Raw genomic sequence first — 19371 nt, 5'->3', positions numbered from 1 at the left:
AGGGTTGGATTTGGCACTTTTATCGTTATCTGGGCGCATTTTAGAATATTAAAGCGTACAAACAAATGACAAAAGCAGAATGGAAGCTTTAAACTCTCTTTCTATGAAGGTAGACACATTTTACGACAACGACACATGACTTACGGCTTTGTCGTAAACCGGAACGACAACAAGACGCATGGGACGGAGTTGAAACAACGTGTCGTGCAGCTGAACTGTAAGTTATTCCTTGAAAATGTTCAATAATGTGTTATTTTCAGTTGTAATATGTCGTAAACTATTCTCTGTGTTTACACTGATGGTTAGAAAGCGACAGAAGAAGCACAATGTGGTTATAGGACACGATTTTATTCAAAGTGTTGATGTCTACCGATGGATTTCTCAATCAAAGACGTTACTTAGTTTTATGCTTCGACACAGCGACAAAAATCAATATTTATTTTTTGTCTCTACTTCTTAATGTTATTTGTTGATAAATATTCAAATGTATATTGTGGATGTAGCTGTTTAAAACGGGAAATATTTTCTGCTCAGACGATCTGCGATGAGAATAAAGTTAAAGGAAGTGAAACAAACTTCATGTTGTGGCTCTTTAAATATTTAATCGAAAAATATTTTATCACTAAAGGAAATTAAATGTTGAAGTGATTCGTGGTATCAAAGTATTTCAAAGAGTTGTGAATGGTGCTGCTTTGGGCAGGAAGGATCTCCTGTAGCAGTCAGTTTTACAACAAATCTGAAGAGTCCTCTGACTGAAGACTGTTGATATGATTTTCCATCCATCTAAATTACTTCCTAGAAATATACCATAAAGTCTGTGTTTCTAATTTAAAGAATGTTTTTAAAATGAGCTGAAAACCTTAGAAATGTAACATTTTAAACGTCTATCTCATTTCTTGGAACAGAAAAAAGATATAATTTGAAGATGTTTTATTTATTTACAAGAACTCTACACTTTAAAACCAAAACTCTTCCTGAGATCCAGATTGAATGATTCCGTCTCTAAGCCAACAAGTTAACAGGCTAATTAAACCCGAACCAGTGAAACATTCCTTCAGTCATCTGTTGCTTTGGGTTAAACTGTGTTTACATGATGAACCTGCAGGTGAATTTTGTTCCTGGTTTCCTGTCAGCATTTCCTTGGATCCCACGTCAACATGGAAGCCAAACCCCAAAAACCGTTCTCCTCTCAGGCTGGACGAAAACCATCATTCAAAGGAAAAGGAAAAGGAAAAGGTGAGACGTGTGTCACATTAACAGGAGTTAAACTCTTATACTTGGGCTTCAGCTTGTCGACTCATTCCAGACTCAGTTGGAACCAAATTCGGAGGGAAACCTGGAGCGAAAAAACCCTTCAAACCGTACAAGAACACAGAGAAGAAGAGCAGACCAGGAAAACCAAACGATGGCAGAAAACAAAGTTTCTCTAAAACTGAGAAGAGGAAACGGCCAGAAGGGGGCGGCGGTGAGCTTACATCCTTGTTGTTGTGTTTTATTTTTGTTGGACGACAGCATTTGAGTCGTGTCTGCGTCTACGATCAGGTCCGGCGGCGAAGAGGCAGAAGAGCAGCAAAAAGCCGCCAGCCACAGAAGAAGAGCTGAAGAAGAAGCGACTGGAGAAGAAGAGAGAGCTGAAGAACAACCGGCAGCAGGCGGAGAGGAAGGAGATGTTCGACATCATCAGCCGCTGCAAAGCAGTGTGGGGGAATCTCCGGAGGTATGGCGTTCTCAGAGAGGAGGTCAAAGGTCAGCTGGGTTTCCTCCTGATTCCAACTGATGGCTGATATTTGGGTCAACAGGAAGAAATGTGACACAGAGCAGAAGACGAAGCTGATGAAGGAGCTCCGTGGACTGATCCGAGGGAAGATGAAGCAGGTTGGTTGTTTGAAAAAGCAAAAAAAAACAACAACTGCAAAACAACAAAAAAAATTATGTAAGATAATCACTAAAATAACTGCAAAATCGATGTGACACAAATTCCTGTTGACGACTTGTCAGACTCACAAACAGCAGGATCTGATTTTGCTTCATATTTTTTTGCTTTAATGTTTTATGACTGGGATGACCAAAATTGTAAACATATGATGTGACAAAGTTCATCCAAGTCATGAAAGTAGGTCACATTTTGTGGCAATAACTAGTTTGATCTTGAGAAATGACTGTCATTCTGAAATTCAAGTGATTCTGAAGAGTCCATAAAACCTCCGGAGGTTCTATGGAAACCCTACGACCTGAGGGATCAGCGTGCTGACGCTGCAGCTCAGACTGATTTCTCTCTCTTCCGTTGTTCTGATGCGACGGCGCTCCTCTGCCTGCAGATGGCGTTCGCCCACGACTCGGTGCGAGTCCTGCAGTGTTTCATTCAGTTCGGGAACGAGAAGCAGCGATTTGAGGTGTTTGAGGAGCTGAAAGGTAGGCGCCGGTTCTGACCCGCTAAAATAAAATATAATGAAATGAAATAACCGATTCATTTCTGTCGCTCTCTGCAGACAGCATCCTCGAAATGTCCAAGTCGCCGTACGGGAAACACATAGTGAAGAAGCTGCTGATGTATGGGTGAGTTGGGTTGGACCCTTCTGTTCCGATGGCAGAAAACAAAGTTCCTCTAAAGCTGAGAAGAGGAAACGGCCAGCAGGGGGCGGCCGTTTCCCAGCCGGAACCGGCTGACTTAAAAAACCCAACTCCTTCTTCTCCTGGTTCTTTCCCGCTCAGGAACAAGGAGATGGTGGCCGCCATCATCCAGTTGTTCAGCGGTCACATTCGCAAGATGCTCCGCCACGCCTCCGCCTCCAGCATCGTCGAGTACGCCTACAACGACAAGGCCATCCTCGCTCAGAGGCTGATGATCACCAGCGAGCTGTATGGGAACACCTTCGCCATCTGCAAGGTCTCACACACACACACACACACACACACACACACACACACACACACACACACACACACACACACACACACTCCTGGCGGTCAGCGATGAGCTCCAGCTGTGCTAACCGATCCGCTCTGCTCGTTTTCCAGTCGTTGGAGTGCAACACCATTGAGACGGTGTTGGCTGCGAACCCGGAGAAGCTGGGGAACATCATGGAGGAGACCAAGCAGGTCATCGTGCCGCTGGCGCAGAAGTAAAAGCATATGCACTAAAAAACAACACATTAAATTTTAGTTATTATTTAGAAAATGAGCAGGACTGACGGTTTGTGTGTCTCTGACAGAGAACAGGTCATCAGGCATTCTGTGGTCCATAAAGTCTTTCTGGATTTCTTCCAGTTCGCACCTGAAAAGCAAAGATCGGTGAGCGCCGCCATCTTCCTGTAAAAACATAAAAGTATTTTTGGTGTATTTTCCAGTGTAAATAAAGGTCTTGTGAGTTTATTTGGATTTAAAGTGACAGAGGATGTAAAACAAGTTATTCTGAAAGGATGAAAATAAGCAGAACTAAGCAACTAAAGTCTCATTTTCTAAGAAAAATTTTGTTCAATTGTGTCACTTTAAGAAACGATTCACTTAAAACAAGCTCCTGCATCTTGCCTAAACGTTACTTGTTAGTTAGTTTTGTCTTGTTTCCAGTGTAGCAGGATATTCGCATGATGTTGTATTTCCTCTGTTCTGCCTGCTGTGACTCTGAGCAGGAGATGATCGAGTCCATCAGGGAGGCCGTGGTCTACATGGCTCACACTCACGACGGCGCCCGGGTGGCCATGCACTGCCTGTGGCACGGAACCGCAAAGGTGGGTTCAGAGGGCCAACAGCTTTAATATTCTTATATAGACACAGTCCATGTTTACCGTTATCATTATCTGGGATTTCACTATATATCTGCATTTCATGCATGTTTGGGAAATCCTTTAATCTCCATGGTAACCATTCAGCTGTGCAAAACGCTGGACCTGGGCGCTAACTGGAAACAACCAATCAGAGCCGGGAGGCGGAACCTGTTGTGAATGCTAATGCTATTTAGCATAGCCACTGATAAAGGCGGACAAACTGTTTTCCTGTATTGCTGAGTTGTTTTTCCATTAACACATTTAGCAACAAGTACATGAGGTTGATTGACAGCATTAAGTCCCTCCTCCAAACTGCAGCTTTAAAGGATTTTCTTTGTTTTTCAGGACAGAAAAGTCATTATAAAAACCATGAAGACCTACATGGTGAAGTTCGCCACGGTGAGTTCATCGTCTCTGCTAGTAGTCGAATCAAACCTTCAGCTGAGGATGATGAAGATGATGGTGAACTCTTCGTCCTGCAGGGGGAGTTTGGCCACCTGGTTCTCCTGGCCATATTCGACTGTGTGGACGACACCAAGCTGATCAAACAGGCGGTTCTGTCGGTACGTCCAGGTTCACATTCAGATTCACTTTATTTTGGTAAAATAAAAAGAAAACAAAACTAAATATAACTTTACAAACTATAGTTTGCTAAAAAAAAACAAGCAGTAAGAATCTGTCAAACCTCTTTTTCTACGTATTTTTTCGAATAGAAACAAACGTTTGTCCTGTAATCAGCCGTTCTAAACGGGTTTATTCCTCCGGGAGGAAGCTGAATCGTTGCTCTGCTCTCTGCAGGAGCTGCTGTCCGTCCTGCCAGAGGTCCTCGGAAACAAACACGGCAAGAAGGTTCTGCTGTACCTGCTGAGCCCCAGAAACCCCAACCACATGCTGCCGGACATCGTTAAGCAGCTGGAGCAAGGAGACGGCAACGCACACAGGTAACCAGCACTTCCTGTCATTTCACAATAAAAGCTCCTGATAGGTCTATAACATATAATGAATCTGGGTGAAACTTTAGTGAGATTAAATCAACGTGTTCCCAGTCCGTTAAGATTCTTTCTACCTTTGCTTCTTTATCTTCCTTCCTTCTGTCCTTCTTCCATTTTGTCATCCTTGCTTCTTTTCCTCCCGTGTCCTTCTTCCTGTCAGTGCTCCCTTTCCTGTGTCCTTTCTTGGATTCTTCCTTCTGTTCCACCTTTGTGTCCTTCTTTTCTTTCCTTCCATCCTTGGATTTTTCCTTCCTTGTGCTTTTTCCTTTCCTCCTTTCTGTCTTTATTTGCCTTCCTTCCTTTTATCCTTACTTTCCTTGCCTTTTCTTTCCTTTCTTCCTTTTCTTCTGTCATCGTTTCCTTTTTTCCTTTCCTTCCTCGGCTCCTTCCTCTTCTCTTTAAATAAAAATAAACACAAATAAAAGCATCGATGTTGATAATCGTCCATATCTTAAACTAAGTCATAATAAATGACAGGGTGTTGAGAATATTATGGGATGTTTGTGGGTCGTCTCCAGATGTTTGGACTTTTCTGCTGGGCTCCACAGATTTACTCTAAAACGTTCACAATAAAAGCCTCTAGTCCTTCACAGACAGGAAGTAGAGTTCTGTGTTTAGTGACCTCTAATGACCTCTGCCTGTTCTGGTTCTGCTCAGTAAAAAGGACATGGCGATCCGGCGGCGGGAGTTGCTGGAGGCCGCCTCCCCGCCGCTTTTGGATCATCTCTGCCTGAACGCCGCTGCCATGGTAACGGACAAGGCGGCCAGCGTCACCGTCAGAGACATCCTGGCGTCGGCGTGCGGCGACCTGCGGCCCGCCATGACGGCCGTGGCCCAGCTGGCCAATCAGGAGCTGGTACCGGGAGGCGTCGAGGGACAGGTGAGGGGAACCGGTTTCAGGCCCATTTTCTGTTGTTATGGCAACAGTGACATCCCATAATGGGAGGAAACTTCCGAGCTTTATTGGGTTGATCAACACAAAGTGCTGCGTCGCACTGAGGAGGAAATTAATAAAGTTAATTTTATTTCTGCAACTTAAACCGAAAAATAGAGAAAAGTTTATAAATGGAGCCCCATTTACTCTGATACCACTGAATGAAAACCAGTAAAACCAGTTGCAGCAGGAACATCTCTGACATTTGAACTGAGTCCAGCTGATGATCCTCTGCAGGAATTCCTTCCTTCCTTCCTTCCTTCCTTCCTTCCTTCCTTCCTTCCTTCCTTCCTTCCTTCCTTCCTTCCTTCCTTCCTTCCTTCCTTCCTTCCTTCCTTCCTTCCTTCCTTCCTTCCTTCCTTCCTTCCTTCCTTCCTTCCTTCCTCCCTGCCTCCCTTCCTTCCTTCCTTCCTTCCTTCCTTCCTTCCTTCCTTCCTTCCTTCCTTCCCATATTTCATGAAACATCTCAGAGTTTCACTTGTGAACTTTATAATGTTTATACAGAAATGTGCTGAAAGCAGCGTTTCCATGGAGACGAGGTCGGTTAAAAACCAGCGGTGCTGAACTGAAAGGTCCAAAAGGTCATAAAAATGAACAGGAAACAAACTGATTATAAACAGGAAGTCTTTACTCGGTGGGCAGCAGATCAGTTTGAAAAACAACTTGTGGTTCTAAGTAGTTTCTTGGTTCTGTTGCTGCAGCTCCACATGGCCGAACACCCAGCAGGACACCTGGTGCTGAAGTGGCTCATCGAGCAGGACGCCGTGCTGGCCCAGAACGGCAGGGAGGGTGAGACCAGCAGGACGTCTCTGTCCTCTCTGATGACTCTGTCCTCTCTGATGTCTCTGTCCTCTCTGATGACTCTGTCCTCTCTGATGTCTCTGTCCTCTCTGATGACTCTGTCCTCTCTGATGTCTCTGTCCTCTCTGATGTCTCTGTCCTCTCCGATGTCTCTGTCCTCTCTGATGACTCTGTCCTCTCTGATGTCTCTGTCCTCCTCTCTGATGACTCTGTCCTCTCTGATGTCTCTGTCCTCTCTGATGACTCTGTCCTCTCTGATGTCTCTGTCCTCTCTGATGACTCTGTCCTCTCTGATGACTCTGTCCTCTCTGATGACTCTGTCCTCTCTGATGTCTCTGTCCTCTCCGATGTCTCTGTCCCCACAGTGCGCTTCAGCAGGATCCTGGTGGACACGGTGGGGACGGAGACGATGAAGAGCTGGGTCCAGGTCAACCGGGGAGCCATGGTGCTCTGCAGGTCGGCTTCATGCTCAGCTCTGCTGGTTCTCTCAGATTTAACATCTGTCTGTAAAATGAGTTTTTATGTTTTTCAGGCTTTTTAAATCTGACTTATTTACATTTTGACACATTTTAGCTTTAACACTTCGAACCTAAAAAAAAAAAAATACTTGAAACACAAATAAAACACCTGGGGATTTAAGCTAAACGAGCTGGTCAGGTTCAGTTGTTAGTGGGTTACCATGGCAACCACAGCACACAGTCCCTACAGATGCTCTTTCAGGTTCATCTGCTACAGTGGAGTGTCTAAATATCATCAGCATATAAAGTGATTTTATCCTTTATGGACTGGTGATGCTAATTAGCTCCAAATCTCTTTTGTTGTGAATACTACAAATACTGGTTCATAAATCAGCCTCTCATACTATGCATACACTATTAAAAGTGCTTTGATGCCATCTAGTGGTCAGAGGGTGAACTACTCGTGGTTAATGGATTTTAACCACTGTAAATAGTATTTACTTGTGCAAATAAAAATGTTATATTTCGGTTTACTAATGTCTTCCACACATTATCAAAATTCTGAAAGTTATGTCTAATTTGAGGTTCGATGCTTTTTAGCGACACTCGGCAACGAAAGAATGAAAATGAGTGACTGTCAAGTATGGTAAAATAAATAAATTCTGTGCATCTATATTGACCATGTAACTTTGAATCAAATGATTACTTTAGATTAAAAAAAAATATATATATATATATCTATAGATATATTATTTACATCAACACTAATGGAATATGTGTTGTTATCCTGAAACGCTGCAGGATGAAAACCAATGACTGTTGAAATTCAACTTGTAGCATTGACTTCATGTTGCAGAAAAAAGTCTAGGGATTCATTGGACTGTGCAGTGAAGGAATTTTTCTTTGATTTTTTAACCTTTTATTTATACAGGTTGTCTCATTAAGATACAACAGCTTATTTACAATAGAGACCTCAATATTTTTTATTTTGCGGCATTAAGAAAATACATACCACAGATTAAAATCTGCTATATTCCTTAAGTGCCTGGTGTCGCTTTTTAGCATCTTATCAAAATTTACCCTAATCGTGTGTGCAATGGTAAGCTTAATAATTGCAAATTAATGTTAAATCTCATTGACAACAAAAACAAGAAAGATTTTATTTTTTATAATTTTTTTTTACGTTAATTCAGGCATAAAAATTGACTAAATAACCAGTTTCAAGTGGTTTCATTGTTGAATATTCCATCCGCATGTTCTTCATAAAAAGAAAAAAAAATTCTGCTTTAGTGAATTCCTTACAACTCGCATATTTCCAACTTGTTTTACCCCAGAGTTCGATGACGCAAAGAATTAAAAACGCAAAACATACTGATGTGATTATGGAGAACATCTGGAATGTGTGAACATCAGCAGAACAAACTTTATGCTCACAAACAGCTGAAATGAGTGGTGCTCCTAAGGTTCTTAATTCAGGACTTTTTTAACGTTTTGTGTTGATGTCTGTTTTCTTTCTGCAGCCTCCTGAACAGCTGTGACACGACTGTGGCTGCTGAGGTGAAGGCGGCGCTGACAGCCATCATCCCTGAGCTCCAGAGAATCGACGGCCATAAAGGAGCCGAAATCCTGCTGCAAAACCTGAACAAGTAGATGGATTTGTTCAGGTTTTTATAATTATAAATGGACTGCAGATGTTTGGATCATAAACCATCCAAGACATGGAGGACGACGCGAGAAGTGGACAAAGTCGGGGACGTTTTGGAGATTTCAGCTATTAATCCTGATCTGGTTCATTAATTTAAAGGACGTGTCGTAAAAAATGACACAAATTCATGTGGGTTCATCAAAGTGGAGCATGAAACCCAAACCTTTCAACGATAACACCAACACTGCCCAGTTTGTGGACTGGTTCAGCCTCTTTTTCTTTTTTTGGTGCTATATTGTGATAAATGTTAACTGAAAATAAAATAAAAATTGAGATATTTTGTGTTTAGAGTCCTATTATTATTATTATTATTATTATTATTATTATTCATTAATGTTTATTTAAATATTGTTGGGAATCTCAAAAAGCTTCCAACATTGTAAAAATGTTGGTTTCTGAGGGTGAAACCAATATACCACAAATAACTGGAGATATTAAAAACTAAAATTTATGGCACTGTTTTGAATTTACTTCCTCCATTTGGTCTTTTTTTATTTTGGCAGATTCTATATTTAAATGTGTGCCACAAATCCACAGTGAAGTTTCTCTAAAACAATGAAAAGGACTAAAAATTTTGTAGAAGTTATTTTCTGTCTGTTTATAATGTTACTTTCATTTACATACAGAAAAACAGAACATTATTAGTTAATATGCTACATCAAAGGTTTTTCTAGAATGTGTCCAGTATTGCTTTTGTCTGACCCAAACAGAAATGAAGTCCTGTAGTCAAAACATTTCCAACATCCAGGTGGAAAAATCCAAAAACTCTTCAAGAATTGTGGAGCGTTTTTAAATTTACAGTCAAAACTTGACAGCAATAATTTGGGTTATTTAGCCCTTTAGTCCAGATTCATTTTCAAAGTCATAATTTCACCATAAGCACTAATTTACAACATCCAGAGCTTCAAACTACGTATTTAGCTTCAAACTCAATTCTTAGCGTCAAAGACAATATTTTGATTACTAATTATTCTTTCTTGGAAATAAATACTTATCAGTCTAATTAGTTAAATGCTAAATATTAATTCTAACCTAATTAGTTGTTTTGAGACTAATTATTTAGCTTTGAGCTAACCATTTTGTTAGCAAGCTAAATATTTAGTTTGAGCTACATATTTAGTTTACATATTTAGCTTCAAACTAAATATTTAGTGACAATATGCCTTTGAAAAATGGCCAACCATGTTTTTCTGTTATTACAGGCTGAAAAATCTAAATTATTGGTGTTAATTTTAGACTCTAATGGCGCTCCATAACAGTCCAGCTCAATGCCGCTGCAGCAACAAAGCTGAATTTACAGTGTTTTGGTTGTCTGTGTGCGTTTGTTTCCTCCAGGGTACGACAGGCAGGTACAGCTGATGGATGGAGGCTCAGTTTTTGGAGTTTAGTCGTTGGCGACCAACAACCGCCGCCCTCCTGGTTGCTTCAGCTGAGCGACGTCGTCGCAGCAGTCGGCGAAGCGCTTGGCGGCCCTCTTGATGAAGCGGACCTTCCCCCGCGCCCTGCTGACCATGGCGAACTCGTGGGACTTGAGCTTGGTGTAGTAGTCGGAGAACTTGTTGTAGAGGATGGAGATGGGCATGCCGTTCAGGATGACGCCGAACGAGATGCAGGCAAAGGCGAAGACGCGGCCCAGGTTGGTTTCTGGGAGCATGTCGCCATATCCCACCGTGGAGATGCTCACCTGGACCGGCAGACAGGAGGAGACGTCCTGGTTTACTTTTATTTCTCTATTGAAAAGTATTTTATCATAAATGTATTTTGATCATTTAATAAATTAAACAACTTCATTTATTAAGGGAACAAAGTTTCATTGATTCCTCTGTCCTCTCATCCTAGTGTCCTTTCTTTCTTCCTGGTGTCTCCTTTGCTTATTCCCTCCTCTCTTCCCAGTTTTCTTCCTTCTTTCACTATTTCTGTCCTTCCTTGTATTGCTCCTTTCTTGCTAGTGTCTTATTTCATTCTTCCCCGTATTCCTTATCTAATTTTGCTCTTCCTATTGTCCTCCTTTCCTTCCTTCCTTCCTTCCTTCCTTCCTTCCTTCCTTCCTTCCTTCCTTCCTTCCTTCCTTCCTTCCTTCCTTCCTTCCTTCCTTCCTTCCTTCCTTCCTTCCTTCCTCCTCCACAACTTCTTTCTTTGTCTCCTAATTCCTCCCTTCCACCTTGCCTTAATTCTTTATTTGCTCCTTCCTTTGTTGTCTCCTTCCTCCCTTCCTAGTTCTCTTCGTTCCTTTATTTCTTGCAAGTGTCCTTCATTTTTTATTTCCTTCCCTCTTATTCCTTTCTTTCCTTGTTTCTTCCTTCCTCTCTTCCTGGTTTCCTTCCTTCATTCCTTGCAAGTGTTTTTCCCTCCTTATCTCTTTCCTTTCTTCCTACTGTCCTTTCCTTCTTTGTCTCCTAATTCCTTCACAGCTTGTAAATGTCCTGCTTTCCTTCTTCCTACAGTAAGAAGAACCTGGAAGTGAAGCCGCCTCTGATCCAGCTGGTGACTGCGATCTAATGGTCTAGTCGAAGCCTTGGAGAGTGGACTCACCGCGGCCCACCACCAGGCGTGAGGCATGGAGGTGAAGTTGGTGTTGTAGACGTCGTGCTCCACGCTGTACACCATGGCGGAGAACATGAAGATCCCCATGCCGATGAAGAGCAGCAGACAGCCCACCTGCAGCGACACGGCAGGATGTGAATCACCAACATCAACCAAACCAGGCCTGGTCCTCACACCGTTTGATCCGGACCTGCTGGTAGCACTGCCTCAGCGTAAACCCAAACGCTCTTAACCCAGTGGAGTGACGGGCCAACTTCAGGATCCTGAAGATTCTCATCAGACGCATGATCCTCAGAACTTGACCCACCTTGGAGAAAAAATACAGAAGATCCACAATTCAACAAAACCCTGGAGCATCGGCGGAGGACACCGCTAACTAAAAGGTTAGCTTTATTTACCCTAAAGCGCTAAACATAAACAATAGTTCCACTAATGCTAAACCGATACGTCAACATAATATTTATCGGAAGCTAATGCTAAATGCTACATTTAGCATTTAGCTGAAACTGACATCAAAGCACAACAACACATTATTTAGCAGAACCTAACACTAAATCGCTACACCAACATTGTATGTATTTAGTTAAAGCTAATGCTAAAGCGGTATGCTAACATAGCAGTTAGCTGAAGCTCACATAAAACGCTACTCCAATATGATATTCAGCTGAATCTAATGCTAAATTACTTCACCAAAGTTGTACTTGTTAAATTCTAAAGCTAAATCTTTAAACCAGCATGGTATATAGTGGACCAACATGTTATTTAATCAAATGTCAAAATGCTATATCAACACAGAATAGACCGGAATCCATTGCTAAAGCGCTAACTTCAATTCAAATTATATCTTATATCAAACTTTGTGCAGCTGGAAGTTTACAAAACAGACAATTAGCGCTTTAGAATGAAGGGGAAGCTAAGTGCGCTAAATGTTTTCAAAGTTAGCTAAAGTGCTAAAAGAAAATTAGCTCGGCTATTAGCGGGTTAGCATGCAGCGTGGAGTGCTGTGGCGTTACCTTGCCGACGCGTGCGACGGTCTCAATGTCCCCGGCGTGGCGGTGGACGTCCTCGTCCTCGAAGCACTCCAGCAGCATCTGCAGGTAGTGCGGCAGGATGGCGACCAGGTCCACCGTGTTCAGGACGCTGCGCATGTAGCTCTTCAGGTCCGGCGTGGAGACCAGCCGCAGCAGGTACTCCAGGGTGAAGAAGGTGATGCACAGCGTCTCGATGCCCTCGCCGTAGAACCGTCCGCTGGGCTGGCCCGACGGCGTCTGCAGCGGGTCAGAACCGCAGGTGAGACGGGACCGGTCCAGAACCGTTTCCCTCTGGGTTTAAATACCGAACCTTGTACTGCATCTCGTCCACGGTGTTGAGCGTCATGGCAACCAGGGAGACCAGCACGAAGAAGGAGGAGGCCACGCCCATCAGCTTGGCGGTGATGGAGGAAAACGGTTTCTCCGTCAGGTTCCAGATCATCCTCCGGGTCGGGCCAAAGGTCATGTGATCAAACATGGAGTCGCTTTCCTCCAGCTCCAGCTGCAGGGCGGAGAGACTAACTCTATCAGGATCCAACCATCCATCCATCCATCCATCCATCCATCCATCCATCCATCCATCCATCCATCCATCCATCCAACCGTTCATCCAACCGTTCATCCAACCGTTCATCCAACTGTTCATCCAACTGTTCATCCAACCGTTCATCCAACCATCCATCCATTCATCCATCCATCCATCCATCCATCCATCCATCCATCCATCCATCCATCCATCCATCCATCCATCCATCCATCCATCCATCACTTCCAGCCTCTGAAGATCATAGAAAGCTGATTTTTATCTCAACATTTTACACAAACATTCAGATCAAACACTGTAAAATATAAAAATCACAACTCTGATATTTTTATCAGACAATAATCACGTCGGAGTTTGATTAATTTGATTAATAAAATTGTAGTTTAAACCCAGTTAAATCAAGATTTCACATTGTTTTTGCCTTCATGAAATAACTGAATGAAATCTGCTGTTTGTGTTCCTCTGGTTATCATTCTTTTCTGTGTGCTTTAACAAAGCGACGGCGTCAGTGAGGGAAACATCTGCCTGAATCTGGGCCAAGAAGCAGATTACTCTGCTGCCCATCTGTCAAGACGACGGCATCATGTGGGTCAGATAGACTCGGGGTCAGGCAGCAGATTACTGACTTAAAACCTCAGGTGGAAAATAAATCACCAGCAAAAATAAAGATGAATAACTGGAACATTATTCTATTCATACTCTGGTTTTACTGCTCTTTAAGGTTTCCTGCTGTTAATGATGATGACAAAGTGACGCTTCCTCTCTTAATTCAAGTGTTTTACACGTTAAACATCCCCTAATCTTTCCCAAATCCTACAAATATTTAAATCTTACCTAAAGCAAACAAACTCCAACGTTATTGTTTGCTAAAATCCAATCTTTTTTGCCTGGTTGTTTATGCTAATAACTAAACAACCACAATTAGACTTCTATGTGAACAGAGGAAAGTAGAGTAATAATGGTCGCCACCGTCTATGAATGGATTTTAAAGTTATTGTGAATCAGCTAATGCTAACGTCAGCTAGCTTTAGCCATGGTTTATGTCTGAATTTACTGCGTCTGGCTTCTTCTGCAGAACTATGACGCATGTTTCACATCACTGAAGTAAAAGTTGGATAAAATGCGACATGGCCGTTCAGTTATCTGCTAACTAAATTTAGCAGGTGTAATTTTGTTTCACAGAAGGAAATGGCACAAAGGTGGAAAAATCAGAACGATCGATAACGATATGTTTACATCTGTCTGCTGTGTGAACTACAACTTTTTCATCAAATTTAGGGAATTATTGACTTTAAAAAGCAAATTTTTCTTGCCAATGTACAAAGCATACAAAGTTAAAGCTGGCTGAGGTTGCTAGGTAACATGCTGAACTTAGTTGAGGTTGGTAGGTAACATGCTAAGCTTAGTTGGGGTTGCTAGGTAACGTGCTAAGCTTAGTTGGGGTTGCTAGGTAACAGAGTGGTGCCTTCTGATTTGTGACATTACATTTGAAGGGTTTTTGAAAGGGCTCATTTGAACCAGTAATTTTTCATTAATGTTAAGGAATCATTGGCTCAAATCAAGATCCTATTTCTTGCTTAAAAGTTTTGTCTTATTTCAGGTGAACTAAGACATTTGGATTCGAAACTAGACCAAAAACTGTTGGTAGCTTTGTGTTTTCGCAGTGCAGCTGCTGCCAGCTGTTGCAGTTCGAGGAGGTTCTGTTGGACCCACCTCGGCCAGCAGCTCCTTCTGGACCTTCAGCTGCTCGTTCAGCTCATCTTGCCGCTCCTCAAATGAGATGCGGCAGCAGCGATGCGTGTATTTGATCCTCACGCCCCAGTAGTGGATCTCCTCCAGGAAGTGATGCGGACACAACTCCTCCTTAATGCACAGCACTCCGGTTCTGTTGGACCGGTGAGAACCGGCTGTCAGGGCTGTGTAGTAACTAGTTACATTTACTCAATTATGTTTGCATGTGTAACTTTTGAAAAAATGTACATTAGGAGTATTTTTACTGTGCTGTACTTTGAGTATTATGAAGTATCTCTGCTCTTACTGGAGTAAAATTTCTGGATTTTTTACCCACTGAATGAAAAACAAACATGTTTTAACCAAAAATTCACCAGAAAGTTTTTTAAGATTTAAGAAACTGATTTGGAAAAATAATATTTTGTCTAATTTAGTTGTTTTTTTAAACTTATATAAATTATTGCAATTTTGATCCTTAAAATATCTAAATTTTCACTAAACTTTATAATTTGGTTCATCTGATGAAGTTTTAAATACTGACAGAATGATAATTTGACTTTTTACCAAATAGATTTTTACTTTTACTTGAGTAATAACATGTTGAAGTAGTGCTAATCTTACTTGAGTACAATTTTTGGCTCCATTTCTGTTAAGCGTAGATCTATAACAAGCACTTTGTCTTTCATCTGACCTGTAGAAGTTGAAGATGTTGTGGAAAACTTTTGGGTCTCGATCAAAGAAGAACTCGTTGCTCTGGACGATGTAATCGTCACAGAGGTCCAGCTTCTTGCTGTGGTCCGTGTACGTGGCCAGACGGCCGATCCGGGTCTTTGGGTAGCGAGCGGCTAATCTGTACGGCAGGAGGTAAATCTGGGAGAAGAAGATTAAAAAGTTCATGAAAATGTTGGAACAACTGAGCTTCTCTGAGTCACAATTACTAAATCAAAGTATTTTGAACCATACAACTGCAATTTCCACTGGTAGAAATCTGTAATTCAATTGGCAAGTACGGGATAACAAAAGTGCAAAAAATAAAGTATTTATTATGCAAAAAATTTAGAAAATAGAAGTTATACATTAACATTAAAAGTGAAAGTACATTTAAAAGATTTAAAGAAGATTTCAAAAGAAAAATCAAAGAAAAAAAAATCTGGTCAGAATATAATTTTATCAGTTACCATATAAATAGAATGAATGTAACAATAATAAAAAGTGATGTAATACAATATTTTATCACTTTGATTTTACATATGTTAATCTTTTAATCTAGTTTGCAATAATGTTTTATTTATTACTTTATCTTTCTTATTCAATTTTTATCTTACTTTGACTTTTTTTTGCTTTTTTGTATTATTTTTACAATAACTATATTAAAAAAGTTATTACAATTAATATATCAATAATTATAGTAGTAAGCCTTGACATAAAAGTAACACTTGTTACTATTATTGTTATTCCAATAACTTTTATATCATTAATAGTTTGTTCTGTTTTTTTAAGTAGAAACCAGTTGAGCAGCGTTCCTGCAGGATTTTCTAGTACCGTTCCTCCAACGTTGATGTTGAGGGTCAGGTGTTTGGTTGGAGACATCAGGACGCGAGACGGCGACACCGGCAGCCGGTCCTCCACCTCTTCGCGCTCGTACTCGGCATAAAGGTCGTAGATGTCTCTGCTCAGGTCCTGCATAAGAGGAAATATTCGACAAGAACGAAACAAAAGTGCAGTGAAACGTTAATCCTTACAGAATCATGAATTAACCCAATGAACTGGAGGAAACAACATAGGTTAGACAAACATTTAAATACCTGCAAGTAAAAGACTGAAGGGTATCAGATTATTCTGTGGATTAATTGATTTGTCTGGTGATTAATCAATTAGTCTGACGATTAATCGTTTAGGGGTTAATTGGATAAAAATCGGCACATTCTCTGTAGAAAGGATGCATCTGTAGCTAATAAATCCTCCTAACATCAACATGAAAATTCAGCACTTTCAGACATGTAAGGCTGATCTGGTGACACATTTTCCCATTTATTAATTAATAATTGGTTGTTCAATTCATCAACATGGTGGTGGCAGTATCATACTGAGGAAGGAAGAGAAACCCCACCACAAATAAAACAGCTGCATGTGCTAAACAGGTCGATCTTTATCTTGTTTGACAATAAAATATCTCTGAGGAATGTTATGAGTTCCCCAAAACACGAGAAAAAAGACAAACAAGAAACGTTTAAATAAATCAATAAATTTGGGAGAGAATCAGGAAAACTGAAGAAAAAAAAAGCAGACTTTTTAAACTAAGAAATTCTGAGCAAAAAGTTAACATTTTGAGACCCTAATGCTTTTCTGCAATTAAAAGCTTAAAATCAATAAACAATTTTAAAGAACAAAACTAATCACCACAACAGTAAATCTAACCAAAAAAAACCAGCAAAATTATTTGTTTTCAGTCAAATTGAGAAACAAAAACCTAAATATTTAACAGACTTTTGAAGAATTTTGACATCCAATGTAAGGTTTTGATTTTCCTGCTTTAGAAAAGAGAAAAACCAAAAACTAAATCAGCAGTTAAATCCTAAATGATCCGACCTGCATGGAGTTCCATGGCTTGATGAAGGAGCTGATCAGGTCCAGGTGATCGATCGGTTCCTGGACCTGGTGGATCTGTCCGCCGGGCTTGTAGCTGCAGAACAGACTCCTGCTCCGAGCCCTGAGGTGGTTCAACATGCTCATCGCTCAGAGCGGACGCATTCCTACAAACATCCAGTAAACCAGACCAACAGAAACCTTAAAACATCCCGTCTGAAATCATTTCCTCTGCTTTCAAATCAGACGCGACACTAAGAGAGAAGAGGTCGATTGAGATGATCTGGGTGCTTAAAGTTTTAAATACTGACATCATCTTCCGTCTGTCTCTCTCTCTCTCTCTCTCTCTCTCTCTCTCTCTCTCTCTCATCCCACCATGTCATCACAAATCTGCTGGATTTACAGAGATCATGAGCTAAACACTTAAATCTTTAAACACTTTATAGGCGTCATTATGCACGAGTGGAGAAAATGTGCTGGTATGAGTTGAAGGTTCAAATTTGAGTTTTTTGTAGCTTCTATGGAGCTACAAAAGTGTCTTAAAAATACAGAATATAATACAAAAAAAAACGTAAATAGTTATTTAAATGTTTCCGATTGCAGAGTATAAGAAAATAAAAATAAAATGAAATCAAAATTATGAGAATAGAATCTTATCATAATGAAAACTCAAAGTTCAAATAATACAAGAATAAAGTCGTATGACTTTTGTCTTATTATTCTTATATCATTTTCAAAATGGTACAACTCTTATTATGACTATTTTCATATCACTTTATTTTCACGACTATTCTCATATTATTTTAAATTATTATGATAGTTTTATTACTTTATTTTCATTTTATTCTTGTAATATTGACTATATTCTCTTACATCTTTATTTTTTTATCTTTTTATTTTTGTACACCATCATAGCAGATAAAACTGGACAAAAATATGTTCTATGTGTCACATCCACAGAGTTTGGTGTTGGTTGGATGGCTGCTCTCTCCTCTTCCTCCTAGAAAGCAAACCGGTCACTATTGATTGAGTCCAGCAGCAGGCAGCCAACCACCGGACCTGTGGATGCTCTGCACTACACCCTGATCGCCTCCTCTGCTTCATAAAGTACAATCCAGACTCTTTCCTACACAGTTATCTGATCACACCCATTAATCATCTCTCTGTCTTCCAGTGAAGATCCGCTGCCGATTTGGTGTTCACCCTTGTGCAGAAAATATAAGTGAAAACTTTTTTTTCTGCTCAATAAAACATTTAACCGTGCTGTCCCTGTTGTCCGTCATTTTTCCTTGCACTAGAGTCATCCAGGACCAGGACACTGTGTGTTTTTAAGCAAAAGATTAGTTTTCATATGTGGAAAACAAGATGTTAGCTTTGTAAGGTAATCTAGTTATGATTTGATCTTATTATGATGTGAATGGTGATTATCCATATCTTGATAAAGGCATGTTTAGCCCTCCTTACAACAGTTTTCCTCTTTATCTAAAAGTTTTTTAGACAATATGTATTTGGCAAAGTTATAAATTAGAGATTGCTTCAAAATAATATTTCTATTCTTTTTCTTTGTTATAAAGACCAGCAATTTATTTTTATTTTATTAGAACTGCTCCGTTACATTTCATGTTTAGAGTTTTTAATCTTTCTTAAAGGATTGTTTTTGCTACACTGAGAGTAATTGCCATAATGTTGAGCAGATTTGTAGAATTAATCCTTCTATTTTTCTGGTATTAAAGTGTGCTTATAATCCAAATAAATTTTCAGATCTCTTTTCTTTCCTTTCAACAAAGTAGAAAAATCTTATTTGCACAAAAATGTAGTTAATATAACAAGATAAATGTAATAAAATCAGTTCAATTAACTGATGTAAAAATCACTTTAACCAAAATAAATGAGATAAAAAATTTTTTCAGATGAACAAATCAGAGCATCATGAAGCTTCTTTTCTAAATGTGACAGATTTCAACATCTCAACTCTATTAATCCAGTTTGTGACATTTTGGTCTCCAAGCATCAGATAAGTGGAGATTAATCTGCATGGCAGGAAAACTGGGATGATGAATGGATGAATGCATGAAAACAACTCTCATCCAGTCTCAACCCACTGTCCTAATGTTCGGAAGGCGTTGCCATGGCGACTCCAGTCGAGACGTGGAGGTTTGGTTTCCTGCAGGAGATTAAAGCCGAACACAGACTGGAGGAAACGCTCACAGTTCTTAGTGGAGACAGACTTTACTCAACTAACAGCAGAAGGGTTTGATTTTATTATTAACACTTTAATGGA

General features: G+C 40.3%; 2 protein-coding genes across 3 annotated transcripts; one reads left to right on the top strand and one right to left on the bottom strand.

Moving 5' to 3' along the window:
* The first annotated feature begins 76 nt into the window (after positions 1–76).
* Positions 77–8938, top strand: LOC103473931 (pumilio RNA-binding family member 3). Of its 2 annotated transcripts, none has more exons than XM_081613436.1 (18): positions 77–217; positions 1106–1236; positions 1307–1465; positions 1543–1717; positions 1800–1875; positions 2319–2412; positions 2490–2556; positions 2713–2887; positions 3019–3122; positions 3213–3291; positions 3630–3728; positions 4110–4163; positions 4247–4327; positions 4563–4705; positions 5414–5636; positions 6392–6479; positions 6857–6947; positions 8470–8938. In XM_081613436.1, the coding sequence occupies exons 2-18, from the start codon at positions 1158–1160 to the stop codon at positions 8597–8599; spliced, it is 1917 nt and encodes a 638-aa protein (XP_081469562.1). In that variant the 5' UTR covers positions 77–217; positions 1106–1157; the 3' UTR covers positions 8600–8938. The 2 variants fall into 2 exon arrangements, with proteins under 2 accessions (XP_081469562.1, XP_081469563.1); XM_081613437.1 differs by having other exon boundaries at positions 120–217; positions 1134–1236.
* Positions 8939–9244: 306 nt separating this feature from the next.
* LOC103473930 (potassium voltage-gated channel subfamily V member 2-like) lies at positions 9245–18370 on the bottom strand. Its single transcript, XM_081613438.1, has 9 exons — positions 17094–18370; positions 16047–16184; positions 15196–15374; positions 14487–14658; positions 12540–12731; positions 12212–12466; positions 11389–11505; positions 11187–11312; positions 9245–10338 (listed from the first exon to the last, which is right to left on the bottom strand). The coding sequence occupies exons 1-9, from the start codon at positions 17235–17237 to the stop codon at positions 10039–10041; spliced, it is 1623 nt and encodes a 540-aa protein (XP_081469564.1). The 5' UTR covers positions 17238–18370; the 3' UTR covers positions 9245–10038.
* Between the last annotated feature and the right edge of the window lie 1001 nt (positions 18371–19371).

This window comes from Poecilia reticulata, chromosome 12, assembly GCF_904066995.2.
Source record: "Poecilia reticulata chromosome 12, P_reticulata-male-v2, whole genome shotgun sequence".
Classification (NCBI taxonomy): domain Eukaryota; kingdom Metazoa; phylum Chordata; class Actinopteri; order Cyprinodontiformes; family Poeciliidae; genus Poecilia; species Poecilia reticulata.
The sequence above is the reverse complement of the archived record's forward strand: the minus strand, read 5'-3'. Positions and strand labels throughout refer to the sequence as shown.